The sequence below is a fragment of the Mandrillus leucophaeus genome, unplaced genomic scaffold (genome assembly GCF_000951045.1).
Source record: "Mandrillus leucophaeus isolate KB7577 unplaced genomic scaffold, Mleu.le_1.0 Scaffold75, whole genome shotgun sequence".
Classification (NCBI taxonomy): Eukaryota; Metazoa; Chordata; class Mammalia; order Primates; family Cercopithecidae; genus Mandrillus; species Mandrillus leucophaeus.
In genome coordinates, this window is record NW_012108141.1 from 7,286,106 (window position 1) to 7,302,723 (window position 16,618).

Sequence of the window (16,618 nt, forward strand, 5' to 3'; positions counted from 1 at the left end):
TTATCACTCAGGGTTCTTTGAGGAACTTTTGAGGGTAAATGGTAATTTGTACAGGGTAATGGCAATGTGCTAGGTGCATGGGTAAATGAGAGTGGCAATTACTTTATTATTTTTTTAAAAAAATGTTTAGTCACTGTTATCTATTATTGTGCAGATGCTAAAAACAAATATGTCAAATTCTTTCTTTTTCTCTGAGCAAAAGGCTAGACACATAAAGTTTAAAATTAAAAATAAATTCAACTAATAAAATCACCCATTTTTGTTTCTGCATTTTTTTTAATTTAGAGGAAGATTCTAGCAACAGCTTCTCAGAGCTCCTCTCTCCTCTGTTCTGCCCTCTCAGGCAACCCCCACCCAATCACTTGCTACTATTAGTAGGAAAGGTGTTCATTACCTGCTTAATGCTACCTCTTCTTCCGAGGTTGTTGACTGCTCTTCATTTCCCTTGCCTCCCAGATTCTAAAATCCTAACCTGTCACAGCCTTGAAATTGATCTTCTCAAAATGGAGGCCCATAACATTTCTACATCCTATCTGCAGATGGTTCCAATTTAATCTCTTGGAACCTCGCCCTTCGGTGAAGGTCCTCAGTTTTAAAATCTGCCTTTTAACAGGAGGAGCTATATATAATCCCTTTTGAAAAACAAACAAACAAAAAGCTGAATAGAATAAGTTTTAAAAAAGGTTATGGCTTCCTCAACGTCTCAAATGTTTCTGCAAACTGTACCACAAAACTAAATTAATATTGGGCCAGTGGGGCAGGGGATATCTACTGAATCATCAACACCACTTTTTTGGCCCCTGGATTTTCCTTGGGGGCCTCCTATAAATGCTGCTTTTTAACTGTGGCACAGTCACAGTTATTAAGTAAAGCTGAGGCCTTGCCAACTTTCTGGTTTTGCTACCCAAATTTCTGAATGTTTGGTTGATTATAGCCCTAAAACACCCACATACTAAGTAGCTTTTAAACATTTTCTCCTCTGGGTAATCACCTGGTATATCTGAACTGAAAGTCCACCACATATAAATTAAGTATTTACTCAACTAACTACTGCTAAAATCAATGGCCTTGAGGAATACATTAAAATTATATAACAGAGCTTGGCTTTTATGAATTAAAACTCCTAAAACTTAAATGTCATGTCCTCCACTTGACCTGAAAAACTGACTTTAATTTTATATGCAGTATTTAAGGAACAACCCCCAGAGATAAGTACATTGTTCATAAGTGTCCAGTGCATGAACTCATATATGAACTGTAACACAAGAAACGTAAGCTATGCGAAAGAAAAAAAATACATATTTTCTTTTTAATTTTGAATTTTATACATATACATAAATAGATACATGTCAATATTTAGTAATAAGAGAGTATAAATGATAAGCCTCCATCATCTGAGCTGAATATATGCAATGAAAAGAAAGGTACATATCCCAATAAAGCATACATGACAAAGAAAAAATATTGTTTTAAGCTTTTAATTCCAAAAGCAGCCTAATCAAACATGATGCCAAAAGTAAAAGGGACCCATATGGCCTAGGAATACAAGGATGGAGAGATTTGAGGAAGAGATCTTTATACACAGTTCATGCTCACTTTCTCACAAGATGTATTACCGCAAATCAAGAAGTACGGAAGAGAATAGAAGTTAATTTCCTGGCAAGATGAAATGATTGAATAAGAACAAAATAATTGTTTCCTCTATGATCTTAAAATCCTGATAACTAATAACACAGAAGCAGGCATCAGAAAACACATGAGTCAGGCATGGTGTCATTGCAGGTGCAAGACCACAGTTGAGGGATTATTTCTAGTTCAAAGAAAAAGCATGTTTTTTTCCTGGGCCTCAACAGTTGAACAAGTAGTTAACTCCCATGACTCTTTCTCAGCCATTCACCACTCCCAGCAAATACTCATAATTTCTCAAAAATTGAAATCCCAAAGCAGAGTGAGAGTTGAAGTTTATTAGAATATGGAATACAATAGCATGAATAGTGACCAAGACCATTAGTAAGAAAGAAAAATCTCATGTTGATAACTTTTAAGTGGTTATTGCTGGCTGGGATATCTTTGGCATGTACATTAGTGGCCCTGAGTGAAAAAGAAAAACACAGTTAAATGAACAAAAATGTCAGCCCCAACTTGGTAGGTCAGAAAACTACCTCATAAGTATATGAGGTTGCTCCAGGGCAATAGGTTCTTAATTTGCGGAGAAAAACAACTTATTTTAAAAATCTGTTAAGTTTCAGCCGGGCACGGTCGCTCACATCTGTAATCCCAGCACTTCGGGAGGCAGAGGCGGGCGGATCACGAGGTCAGGAGATCGAGACCATCCTGGCTAACACGGTGAAACCCCATCTCTACTAAAAAATACAAAAAATTAGCTAGGTGTGGTGGCGGGCGCCTGTAGTCCCAGCGAGTCGGGAGACTGAGGCAGGAGAATGGCGTGAACCCGGGAGGCGGAGGTTGCAGTGAGCCGAGATAGCGCCACTGCACTCCAGCCTGGGCGACAGAGCAAGACTCCATCTCAAAAAAAAAAAAAAACAAAAAAACAAAAAACACACACACAAACACACACACACACACGGCCATATACAGAGTAATATAATTGTATTCGTATTTTAGGTTATTCAAAGACCTGCCTGAGTACCTTAATAAATCCCACTTGACAATTCTTCAAGACCTGAGGATTCTCTAAAATACTTTGGAGCAGTTGAAAGCAGAAACAAGCAGAACAAGTTGGAAGGGACTGAGAAATGGCCATCAGGGCTCAGGCAGGGCAAAGCTCTTAAGAGGAGCAATACTTAGAATGAGTCGAAGGTACAGAGATCTTATCAGCTTTGTGATTAGGGAAAATTACTTCACCCCTTTGAGCACTTCACCTCTGTCTTCTCATCTGTAAAAATTTAAAATTTTACAGTCATTTACAAACAGTTGTGAAGATTAAATGAGAGAATGTGTTTAAAATGCCTGCCAAGGAGTAGGTGCACAATGACTGAAAATTGCTTCCTAGTAGTGTATTACCTTAGATACCATGAAAACTCTAAAAGAATAATCATTTTGCATTGCAAGAGTTAAAAATTGGAAATAATCTGCATGTTCATGATCAGGCAATGGTTAAATATATTATGATACATGCGTACAAAGAAAGAGTATGTAGCAGTTTAAAAAGTTAAAGCCATTTTTAGTGATGTTGATGGATTCGTGTAGATGTTCAAGATACACTATTAACTGAAAAAAGCAAATTGAAAATAATGTAGATTGGCCAGGTGCGGTGGCTCACACTTGTAATCTCAGCACTTTGGGAGGCTGAGGCAGAGTTAGATGTCAAGAGCTAGAGACCAGCCTGGCCAACATGATGAAACCCCATCTCTACTAAAAAAAATACAAAAACTATCTGGGCATGGTGGCGTGCACCTGTAATCCCAGCCACTTGGGAGGCTGAGGCAGAAGAATCACTTGAACCTGGGAGGCAGAGATTGCAGTGAGCTGAGATAGATCATGGCACTACACTCCAGCCTGGGTGAAAGAATGAGACTTTATCTCAAAAAAAAAAAAGTAGATAATATTCTATCCTTTGAATTTTTCACAATTGATAAGAATTTCCCACTTGTGGAAATTTAGTTTGGTTTCTGCTTTCCCTCCAGTTTAATTAACAACTCTCTACAACTAAGTTTCTGATTTTACCCCTGCTTAGGACAGATTTCTAAAATGGAAATTGCTTAATCAAAATATACGTATTTTGTAAAGCTTTAGATACATATTGTCAAATTGCTTTGCAGTTAGACCATGTCAATTTACAGTTATATCTGAGTTGTTTAAGTGTCCCATTTTCCATGCCCTATTTATTTTGCATACTTTTTTAACTTTGTTAATTTCACAGTCCAGATTTGTTTGGAGTCATTTAGATTTGCATTTTTACTACTATTGGAAATGAACATTTCTTTTATATGCATGCTAGTGTATAATATTTCTTATTTACATATTTAGTTTAGAGACAGCATCTTGCTCTGTCACAGGTTGCAGTCCAGTGGCACAATCATAACTCACTGTAGCCTAGAACTCCTGGGCTCAAATGATCCCACTTCCACCAGGCACATCCCACCTCCCAAGCCTCTGGCGTAGCTGGGACCACAAGCACTAATCATCATGCCTAAGTTGTTTTTTGTTGTTTGTTGTTGTTGTTGTTGTTGTTGTTTGTAGAGACAGTATGTTGCCCGGGCTGGTCTCTAACTCCTGACCTCAAGTGATCCTCCTGCCTTGGCCACCAAAATTAATGGGATTATGGGCTTGAGCCACCATGCCCAGTCTCCTTTTTTTCTACAATTGTTATTGCCGTCTACCTACTTTCCTGTAGGGTTTTAGTGGGAATTTTAAAATAAAATTTTAAAGTATTCTATACGTAGAGGGTAGAAAACTTTTGGCTCTCATATTTTTAGTGACATGCCACAGCTTATATATCTTTTAAAGTTCACAATTGTTTTGGCATGCAAAATTTTTAAATTTTTCTATGGTCCTAACTACTGATTTCTCCTTCTGATTGCTTTCATTGCTTCTATATTTAAAAAGATTTCCTATACTACAATCAGGAAAATAGTTACATATATTTTCTTCTAAATTTGTTTATGGTTCTTTTGATACATTTAAATCTGTAATTCTTCTGGGATTTGGGTAGAATAAGGTTAGAATCTTCTTCTTTTGTTCCATCAATTATTATTTTTTAGTAACTTTTTACTGTTGCTCTAATTCCAATGTCTTGTTTTACCCATATTTTATTCTTGGCTTGGAGTCCCATCTCTCCTGGGACCCACTAATGGTTTCAGACAGTAATTTTTTCACAGCTCCTTACAGTGCCATGAATTTGAAGGAAAAGCTTTCTAAGTGCTGAATTTTCTCAGCCAGTTACATCGTTTGCTGTTGCTGTTGTGTATGTGTGACTGTTTTTAGCACTCTTTTTATACATTATTAAGAAACAATTTTTAAAAGAAGATAGAATCATCATTCTCATACAGCTATACAGTGAGCATGTGGCAAATATTTTTAACTCATTAATTAATGAGGGACCAGTAAGGTATTACAACTGATTCCAGAGAATTCAAAGAGCAGAGACATAAAAAGGGAATAAACAGATTTTTAAATAAATTTCAAATAAATAAAAAAGGGTCAATGCAAAAATCCATTGTATTCCACTGAGCACAACTACTTTGCATTACTACAGACAATAATTATTTGAATTATTATTGAATTTCTAAAATTTGCAGAATTGTAATAAAGATCATAAATGAGAAAACCTAAATGAGTGAGTAGTCAAGATACCCATTGTTTGACTTTTTGCCCATTTCAAAGTTTCTCACAAGTTTCCCTGGCAGTCTGTCTCCTTCCTTCTTGTTATCATAATAATTTTGGAAAGATTATTCTTGATCATAAAATGCAGCTAGTCTTATTAGGTTTGCCTTACCGTTTATATAGGTGTCGCAAAAGTGTTATTTTACCATATAGATCACCTTAAGTTTGTGTTGTAAATTCTAAGGCTATACAATTTTGAACAAATACTAAATTAAATTCTGTCTGGAAGTATTCGTAAGGAATCTCAAATTGGACTTTTAAGTCCCTCTATTATTTGTCATCCTGCTGCTAGAAAACTAAATCCAAGAAACTCTGTCCACAGTATTTCACCTATAAAACCTGTAACTTTGGGTAAGTTATTCTCTTCTAAAAGTCCCAAAATATCTCAAGATAACTTATACATAGTATACAATATTCTTGACCATTAAAGCCAATAAATAGACCAGTTTGTCTGGAAGATCTTTGTAAATACTACCTCCATATGTCAAGTCGAGCTTAATTCCTTAAAAGTAGCTGTTTCTATGTGATTCAATGAACATTGTTTTCAAACATGACATTACAGGGAAGGCTTTGGTTTTATAATTTGTACAATTACATCCTGGTAAAAAGGATGACAACTTCTTACTGAACTGATGCGGATTACTAAATGGCCGTGGAAAGTAAAAAGACTCAATAAGAATTTCTGAGTCCTAGAGGAATAAATGAAAATCACATGTCATTTTCAAATGTTTCATTTCATTTTATAAAGTAGATTCTACTAAATTTCTATGGGTTACAGATTTCTTAAGAAGAAGAAGAAAGGGTGTTCTTATATATCTGAAAAATGAAACATTAAGAGAACATCAACAATATCCCAAATGAATAACCATAAGAAAATTCTCTCATTACTGCATTTAGTCTTATTACAATTTTAATTCCTAGTCCGCTGAATCTTGTGCATCATATGCAGTCCTCTGCTTTGGCCTAAAATGGGTCCTGGAAATCCTGACTCAGTCCACTTGTGGTGCAATCTGAAAGCTGTCTAACCAATGTCAGCTCAGCTTTGAAGTGTCAATAATTAAAGTACCTGGTAGTTATCTTCCATGAGGTTCCAAGACAGTTCTTTGTTAAAGACATAAATTCTGGACTATAACCTGGAAGAGAAACTTCAGGGAAGCAGCAGAGTAAAACAGTACTATCAATAAACTGTAGGGACCTAAAATGACTGTTGTGGACTTATTACTAATAATTTTCAAATGTGAGCAGTCTGATGAGAGCTTATAGTAAGAATAATGCAACAGACAAGGAAATTTAGTTCTTTTTGTAATATGCAAAACAATGATAATAAAGCCACTGCAAAAGACAATTAGACAAATATCTCTAAGGATGGTGATTAAATCTATTTTCAAAGAAGTCTGTGAAAGATATATCAGATTCAAAAAAATGAATGAAAATAATTTTACAGAGGAAGAAGTCTTGAGATAGAGATAAGACATAGATAATACTAAAACATAATTGTTAATACAAGAAACCAAGTAAAGAAATTTAGGTAAGTGTACGTAACGCCTAAACATTTGTATTTTTTAAACAGTAACTGAAATTATGACTGATAACATTATACTAGTGTTGTCGAATGTCATTAGGCAAAACACTGCTACAACTCTGATAAATATAGAAAAACCTGATGGAAATATTTCCAACAGTTATCATCATTATTTTCCCTTAGGTTAAAAACAAGTAAAGTGGAAAGGACAATGAAAAAAATTCAGGAACTTCGCATAAAGCATATAAAATTTCTGAAATATTGTTAATAACATTATGCCTATTCAACTTACATAAGTAAGGCTGAGCAGTCTTCTAATTTGAAAATTCTTCCCAAGGAATTCCACAAACAAAACTAATTATTTTTAGCACCTCCTTGCAAAGGTGAAGGAATAACTCTTTGTGATATTTTTGAAGGGCCATCTGGGAAATCTCAGAGATAGTTTTAAGTGTAAAAGATATCCTGACTCTTTTATTAATTTTTTCTATACTTAAGATCCGATTATGAATGCCAAAAATCAGAAAAAATGATAGAGGACATTTGGACATTTGATTAAAATAAAATCAGGGTACCAGAGAAGTAACAATGAGTTAAGAGTTTAAGTACATACTTAAAACAATAAAATATTTAAAAATAAACATATACATTAACATGGTTGTAAAGAACCTTAGCTCTTTATATGTGAGGAAACTGTTCTTTGCATTCTTTTCCTTAAATAATCAGGTATGTAACAAATTCAAAATAAAGCACAGAAAATTATTTTTATTAGACATAATTTTTGCTATCTATCTAGGCAGATTACATAGGAAGCTAAAAAAAAAAAAAATCTTTCACGTAGTAGGCAAATAGTAAGCTAAGAAAGCAAGCCCATCAAGATTGGGCAAATTTTACGAAAATTGTAGCACATCTCAAAGCTTCTTTTCACACTCAGGTATTATGAATTAAGGCAAGTAAAATATATTTCCAAAATTTGCTCTTCATTTTGCTTTTTCATATAACTGCAGTTTTCAGGGGATCCATTTTTATATTAATCCTCAAATGTTATTTCTGTTAAAACTTCAATATGTTTGTCATTACTATGATCAAATGAAGCAGTAACTATTTTAAAAGTTCTCAATTTCAACTTTTAATAAGGAAACTATTAACAGTTATCAACTACATAAATGAAAGATTTTAGGGTCCTTAGTAAGTCCCAAGATTGTACAGAGGTTCTGAGATGGGGAAAATCATGGGAGGGAAGCCTGAAAACCACTACTCTATATATCCCCACCATTATATACTACTACAAAACAACTACAATAGGACAAAACTATTTTCTCTTTGAAACACAAGAGGACATAGACAGTGGTGTCAGTCTGTCCCTATTCTCACAGTGTAGTCTTAACTATTCATATTAAAAGGACTTTTACCAAAGTAACTTCTATTTCAAGAAGAAAACTAGAGGCTGATAATTAAGAATTGTCTGTCTTCCACAAGCATTTTAAAAGATGAGCAAAATTTATATGGCAACTTTCAATAGCCACACACATACCTTTTTACAGAGACAAAATGAATCGTTCATTAACAGGACCCAAAGGCAAACACATTCTATAGGATATAAGCAAAAGTATATAAACTTAAAATTATGCTTAATAATTAGGCATCAAATTTGCGGTTTCCTATCTTAGTTAGAAGTCAACTACATATCAAGTGAGTATTCATTGTATAATTCAACTTAATATCAGTCTAAGGTTATGTGTCTTAGACCGATATCTACGTCTGAGGGTCTTGGGACCTATATTTAAGCTGATTTGTTAAAAGAACAACAACAACTACAAAAAAAAAACCATAATTACTGTTGAAATAAAGTTGTCTGAATAATGATTCAATGTAGTTGAATATAAATTTATACTTTTCATTATCTAAAATATTGTGTAGGCATATTGTTAGTTAGTAGACCTAAGTAAGTTTAAGACAAACAAACCCAAGTAGAACAAAATGTTGTTTATATTAAACCCAACACTGATAAATCAGAGAATATAGCTGCTTATTTTGAACCAAAATTATTACACTAGTCTTGTTTTCCAAAGATTTACTGTGATTATGTGAACTTAAATTTTAAAAACATTTCTGAGTTTCTGTAAAAATAAGTTTTTAAGTATAGTGCAATTTAAAATACTATAACTTTTAATTTCCTAATTTTTGGAATTTTATGAATATTTGATTTATATAAGAATGTATTTATATAAGAACTCTATAGGCCAATCAGAACAGAGATTCTTTAATTTAGAAGACATTTTAACCTAATTCATTACCCTCCAGAGACAGGAAAATATTATGCACTCATCCAAAAAGAGATAAAGGTCTTTCTAAATTATAAGCATCTAGACACACAGACACAAGACTGCTTGTAACTTCAGATCTAAGTATTAGCCACATATCAAAAGTAAACACAGAAAAATCACCAGTTCATATATCAAAGCATTGTAGTCTTTCGTGATGGGTGCAAGAGTCTTAATTTGAGTTCAAAATAGACAAATAACAACCAATAAAAATAAAATACTTTAAAAAAGGTTATTGTCTGTCACACAACGAGAATAAATCTCTCTAATCCATTAATCCATTTACAGAAATCACAACGGCTAGCCCACAATGTTCTGAATCACTGCTGTCACCAGCAGGAAATAATATATCAATTGTAAAAGCTGCAAAGACAAAAACAAAAGACAAAAATAGCCAAAAAGGAAAATATAGAAAGAAACAGAAGATCCACAAAGTTAAATTTCTCACTGGGGATTTGCCTTTGGGAGTCTGGGCTTAAGTCCCCAGGGGTACAACCTCCTCCAGCATATAGGTTATTCATGTATCAGGGGAATCCACTGACTATTGGCAGAAGAACCTCCAAAATATTTACAAGACAATTTTTAAAGGGGTATAAATAACTATCATGCAGCTATAGCATAAATGTTCAAAAGATTTCATTTAATTCATTAATTATAGAAGGAACCAGTAAGATATTATAACCAATTCAAAGGAGAACATATCTGTATAGGGAATAAGGAAAATTGAAATAAAATAGTTGCAAAATAGGTCTCTATACAGGGCAATGGTTAATTGAATCCCACTGGGCAGAATTATTTTGCATCTTTGTGGGCAAGATATTTTCTATTATTATCAGTTTTATACAACTTAAAGAGTTATAAAATAGCACAAAAACAATAAAAAGCAAAACTAACGTAGATGGGGGCACAGTCAGGACACCCACTTTTTTGTTGAACACAAGAAATTAAGTACCATATGGAAAAGGCAATACCAAAGCTTCTCTTTATCTTCAATTCTAAATTTCTAATTATTCATAGAAGAAAAAGCAAATAATATAATTCTTTCCTACATCAAATATGCAAAAGGTCTAGTAACTAAAATTTTCTAATTGTACATATTGTGCAACTCTTTTAGAATCATTTTTTCTCCTCTGAGCATCAGCTTTACCCAAACTTCTTTCTTCTCCCTTATCAATACCACATTAGCAAATACTTATTTCCATAGAGGCTTTCTAGAAGCCTATCAGTATGATAAGCTATCCAATATTTTTTTTAAAAGGATGAAATCCTTTTAAAAGGTTGTAATTTGAAGGAAGAAAAAAAAGCAGATCAAATAGTTTTTAAAGTGATAAGAAAGATGCTTTATGTAAAACCCACCACGGACAGACACTTCCACTGGTCTAAACCAATCCCAAACTTGAGACATTTTATTTGACAAACTTGAAATCAAGATAGGATTCTTTTTGAATTATTACCCTGAAGTCACACATGTTTGTAAAGGCCTTCGCTAGGAATTCTGAAGTTAGTGACTCATGCGGTTCAGTAGAGTCTAGACAAGCATGAGCCTGTGACACTGCTTTGATCCTGGGCATTTTCAATATCACAACCCAGGGCTTCAAAGCTCCTAATTGGAATTATCATCACTCCTGAGAAAAAGACTAGGGGGGGAAACATGTATATATCTCCATGGAAACAAACTTGTTAGTTTTGTTTTCTACAATATAAAGCAAAAAAATAAAAATAATAAAAATAAGGCCAAGTATTTCCATAGACTTGACTAACAATGTAATTTATGTATTTTAGGCACAGCCAGGTGACAACTCTACTAGAATCCCAATCCCGACAGAACTCTACATACAAGCTGTCATTTTTGACCACATTTCCAGAAGGAAGACTTAAGTACCAACATGTTAATTTCCTAATAATTTGCTAAATTTAAATAAATTCCATAGACAGAGCAAATTAGAATAATAAATGAGCCCTGTAGCTGGAAGGCAAATTAGAACAATAAAGTTAATAAAGAAATTAGAAAGGAAACTGTAATATTGACTGTCTTTTTATTATACTGATAGGCTCTAAGCTGATTGCAACATTTCATGGAAGAGAATTTTGGTGCTACTTCAAAGATACGGAAATTGGTGACATATTATGTAGCTCAGAATTAAAAAAAAAAAAAAAAAAAAAAAAATTCCCCTGTTGCTAAATCGAATGGACCAAGCTTTTGCTACATGGCAGTGCTAGCTGCTAAAATCATTGAATATTGACCATTAAGGGATCTCAAATTGGCATACAAGGTTTTAAACAGTACTAAACAAGTAAGTAAAATCTGTGATATCCCATGAAATGATGTATAAATGAATGAAAGTGTTTAATATGCATATATGCTTGGATAACATGAATCCTAAAACAGCGAAGCTGAGGAAATGAAATCTAAAGGAAACTAGAAGATTTTAGAAAACTCAAGACTCGATGATAGAAAAAAACACTTTTTCCTAATGTGCCCTGCAAGTGGCTTTTGTGCAGAAAAGATATTAATATTTGAAGGCCACTTTCTATTAAAAATTAATATTTGGTTCCTCTTCTTTATTTCCCATTCAATTTAATTCCCTTTTTTAGTGTTTCAAAATACCTTTTTATTTTTTATTTTATATTTTAATTATTTTTAATGTATTTTCTTTTTTAAATTATTATTCTTTAAGTTCTAGGGTACATGTGCAAAACTTACAGTTTTGTTTCATAGGTATAGGTGCCGTGGTGGTTTGCTGCACCCAACAACCCATCATCTACATTAGGTATTTCTCCTAATGCTATTCCTCCCCTAGACCCCCACCTCCCAACAGGCCCCGGTGTGTGATGCTCCCCTCCCTGTGTCGATGTATTCTCATTGTTCAACTCCCACTTATGAGTGGAAACATGCGGTATAGTTTGAATTCAGGTATCGTGATGCCTCTAGCTTTGTTCTTTTTGCTTAGGATTGTCTTGGCTATGCAGGCCTTTTTTTGGTTCCATCTGAAATTTAAAGTAGTTTTTTCCAATTCTGTGAAGAAAGTCAATAGGAGCTTGATGGGGATAGCATTGACTCTATAAATTACTTTGGGCAGTATGGCCATTTTCACAATATTGATTCTTCCTATCCATGAACATGGAATGTTCTTTCATTTATTTGTGTCCTCTCTTATTTCCTTGAGCAGTGATTTGTTGTTGCCCTTGAAGAGGTCCTTCACATCCCTTGTAAGTTGTATTCCTAGGTATTTTATTCTCTTTGTAGCAATTGTGAATGGGAGTTCACTCATGATTTGGCTGTCTGTTTGTCTGTTATTGGTGTATAGCAATGCTTGTGATTTTTTCACATTGATTTTGTATCCTGAGACTTTGCTGAAGTTGCTTATCAGCTTAAGAGATTTGAGGCTGAGACAATGGGATTTTCTAAATATACAATCATGTCATCTGCAAACAGAGACAATTTCCTCTCTTTCTGTTTGAATACCCTTTATTTCTTTCTCTTGCCTGATTGCCCTGGCCAGAACTTCCAATACTTTGTTGAATGGGAGTGGTGAGAGAGGGCGTCCTTGTCTTGTGCCTGTTTTTAAAAGGAATGCTTCCAGCTTTTGCCCATTCAGTATGATATTGGTGGTGGATTTGTCTTAAGTAGCTCTTATTATTTTGAGATACGTTTAAACAACCTTGAACTGAGGCAATTAGGTGGGGACAAGTGGTGGAAATCTGCTCAGGTATGGGGTTAGTAGAGCCCAAGGCAGGAAGTCACAGTTCAAATGCAAGGGTGTACTCATGGGGAAGGCAATGGCCTGGCGCGATATGTCAGATGCCAAGCAGGGTGAGTGGAGTGGTGTTACATTGGAATTGGGTATATCAGGGTGATCTCATAATTTTCAGTATATACAATATATAGAACAGATATGGAATATATATATGTGCATGTATAGTCTCACGCTGTTAACTGAAAGAGCCCAGGAGCAGCCACCCACCAATATCAGTGAGCATACCTAGTGCCAGGACCTTAGATTCCTAACACCATTTTCCACCAAAACAAGCAGGAATGGGGATCTTTGGGAAAACAACTAATCTGGGGGCTGAAGCAGGGAACATACAAGAGTCTGGAATACCTTTTAGTGCCAGAAGTAAAAAAGTTCTCCAAAAACAAATGGGATTTATTAAAAGGATCACAGAACTCAATGTGAAGGGTACCCACTGGCCAAATATAGGACCACTGGGGCATCAAAATGATGATAATTAAGAGATAAAGTAGGAAACAGTGAGTCCATACTGATCTACAGACATGAATAAATTGAAAGTTAAATAAGAAAAAGGGTATTTACATAGTATCCATAAAATATTTATTAATTATAGAGAAAACAATGGAGATAGGTGGAAGACACCAGTTTCAGCAAATGATCAAAGAGAATATCATCAGTAATGAAGTAAAATGAATTCGTGCCCTAGCAAATAAGATTCATGTCTGAATCAATTTGTCAAATGTGACATTTTAAATTGGAAGAGCAAGACTTATCTGATGCAACAGGTGACCATAGCATCCCCTTTGTAATAGTACTTCCAAAGTTGCATAACCTGAATCTAATCAAAAGAAAACTCAGGCAAACCCAAATCCAGGGATGTTATTCAAAATAACTGGCCTGTAATCTTTAAAAGTGTCAAGATCATGATAGTGAAGGTTAAAAGGAGGAACTGTCCCAGACTGAAGAAGGATAGAGAGACATGACAACCAAATACAACACATGATTCTGAAGTAGATCCTTATTCTATAAAGGGAATTTGGGGGCAACTGGTGAAAATTTAATTTTTCCAAATGGTGAAAATTTAAAGTTCTGAAGATTAAATGATAATAATATAAGAATATTTATTTTCCAATTTTGATGATTGTATTGTGGTTAGATTTATTTCCTGATTTTGATTATTATATTGTGGTTATGTAGCAGAATGTTCTTAAATGTAGGAAATTACACTGAAGGATTTGAGAATCCAAAGGGGATCATGTCAGTAGATTATTTGTAAATAATTCATGGGAAAAGGTCTTGGTGGTATACTTACAACTTTTCTGTTAGTCCAAGATGTTTGGTGATAAAATATATGTTTGACTTATTAAATTTATAAATAAAAAACCCTAGTTTCATATACTTTATAATGTATAAATTTTATTATTCTATCTATAGGTTTGACCAAATTTTAACAATCACTTCTATGGGTCCTTCTATGGTTTAACTAAATTCCTTTGAACATTTTAAATTTGAATTATAAACTTTATTATATTTAATTTTCTAAGAATTTTAAATTTTTACCTAAAAGTAAGCCTTCCCATCATTTAAATGACTATTTTAAATCTAATAAAATAAATATAATGACTCTTATGTTTGCCTAATGTATTCCTTAATTAAATTAAAGTATGGCTTATAAATACATAAAATGTAAACTTAAAATCATGTCTTAATCAATTATTCAATTATAACACTTTAAATGGGAATAGCAAGGCTTATCTGTTAGATATTCTATATTCTAATATGCCAGCTCTAAAATTTAACTACTTATTTTTAAATGAAGGCATTTAAAAATTTTCAAATATCAAACATATTTACAATTTATTCCTATATTTAAAGCTAAGTTTTAACGCACTAAAAAGTCAATTATATTATCACAAGTAATTTTTATGTTAGCCTCTGAATTGAATTTACTGATGGTAAATACTAATTGGAGATTTAAGTTGGATTATGAAATGTATTAGTTTGCAAGGTCTGCTCTAACAAACTTCCACAGACTGGGTGGCTTAAACACAGAAATGTCTTTTCTCACAGTTCTGGAGTTTGGGGGTCTAAAATCAAGTGTCAGTAGGTCTGGTTTCTTCTAAGGCCTGTCTTCTTCGCTCACTGATGGCAGCCTTCTCTGGCTGATGCAACAGGGGAATGTAGCATCCAGATGTCCTCACATGCTCTTTTCTCTCTGAGCACATCCCCAGTATCTTTCTGTGTACCCAAATTTGCTCTTCTTTTAAGGACACCAGCCAGGTTGGATTAAGGTCCACCGTTATAACTTCATTTTAACTTAATTACCTTTTTAGAAGCCGTATCTCTAACAGATGAATATATAGTTTTCAACATATGAACTTTGGACAGACAATTCAGACCTTAGCATGACAGGTGGACTACAAACATCCAGGACACTTCCCCCTGATTAGACTCTCATGGCCAATGCTAAGCCAAGTCTAAACCTCTGAGGATTCCAACATCATGCTTTTCAAATTAAGGCTGTCTTGTTGTCTAAGTGCCCTGGATTCAAATTTCTTATTATCTAATACTCTTGTCTGATTTGTGTTTTTATCACCCACTGAGGTTGACTGATAGTCAATGAGTCTATGCATGATGTCATTCTATTTCTAAATTGTTTTCATATTCTCTCTATTGGCCACGCCAACACTCCTATAAAAGACTGCAATGACACCTGATTGTACGGAGCATATCTTTCAAGTCTTACCTTGTCCTGTTCTTACACTTCTAACATCACACTAATGCAACTATTGGTACTTAGAAAGTCCTTTTGTGGAAACGTATTGAGGAGATTTCCACCCAGTAAAGAAGGGAGAGCAATTAGGCAACCATTATGAATGAGTTCAGGTACACTAAAAAAGTAATGTTAACCTGAAGCTAATGGTTGAATGCAGAACCAAGGAAAGGGGATATGTGAAATGTACGTGATAATCTGCAAAAAGAACAGTGGGCCAAAGAGACAGGAACTAAGAATCAGCTAACCAACTGAAGGGAAATGAAACAAGAATAGAACAATGCAATAAAGAATAAAGCACATTAAGAACCAGACTATTTGTTAAGCTGAGTTGGAAATTGACCACAATACCTTGTCTCTCCATACTTTGGCTCCTAAAGGTCCCTTCATATTCAAAACATCTATGATTCCTCCTTGCTGTTTCTTTAATGTATCTATAGACTCCCCCAGCTGAAGAGACTAGCCTAGTAAGTTAGCTGTGAAAGGGCTACGTTTGTATTTCAGGAATAATCACAATCAAAGACTTGAACACTCAGAACTCCATATCTATCTCAGCACTGAGTTCTTTTCTATGCATAATTTCCTCTTTCTGGAAAACAGCCTCTGTGTTTCTCTAGACATTCTGTTGTCATAGAAAATATTTTCTGAACAATTCTAGAGTCTCATACTCTTTCCCTCTCCCTCTCCCTCTCCCTCTGCCTATTTCCCTGCCACTGTCCCTCCCTCTTCTCTCCTTCCCCCAACCCCAACCACTTTTTCCAAAGTCCAGAATCCCAGAGAAGGGACATTTGATTCAGCTTTGCATTATTTGAGATTTTGTTTGTTTGCTTGCAAGCCACAAAAAAAAAAAAAAAAAAAAAAAAAATCTCCACACATTGAAACAGAGATAAGGTACAGGAATCCAGAATTAAAAACCAAGACT

At 34.3% G+C, this 16,618-nt stretch overlaps 1 protein-coding gene across 2 annotated transcripts in view; it reads left to right on the plus strand.

Moving 5' to 3' along the window:
- LOC105529148 (chromosome unknown open reading frame, human C4orf22) overlaps positions 1-11,211 on the plus strand; it is a 670,589-nt gene extending 659,378 nt beyond the window's left edge. For both annotated transcript variants that reach the window (XM_011966234.1, XM_011966235.1), the window contains one exon: positions 10,972-11,211. In XM_011966234.1, coding sequence (XP_011821624.1) covers positions 10,972-11,067 — 96 coding nt within the window. In that variant the 3' untranslated portion in view covers positions 11,068-11,211. The remainder of the gene's footprint in view (positions 1-10,971) is intronic.
- The last annotated feature ends 5,407 nt before the right edge of the window (positions 11,212-16,618 follow it).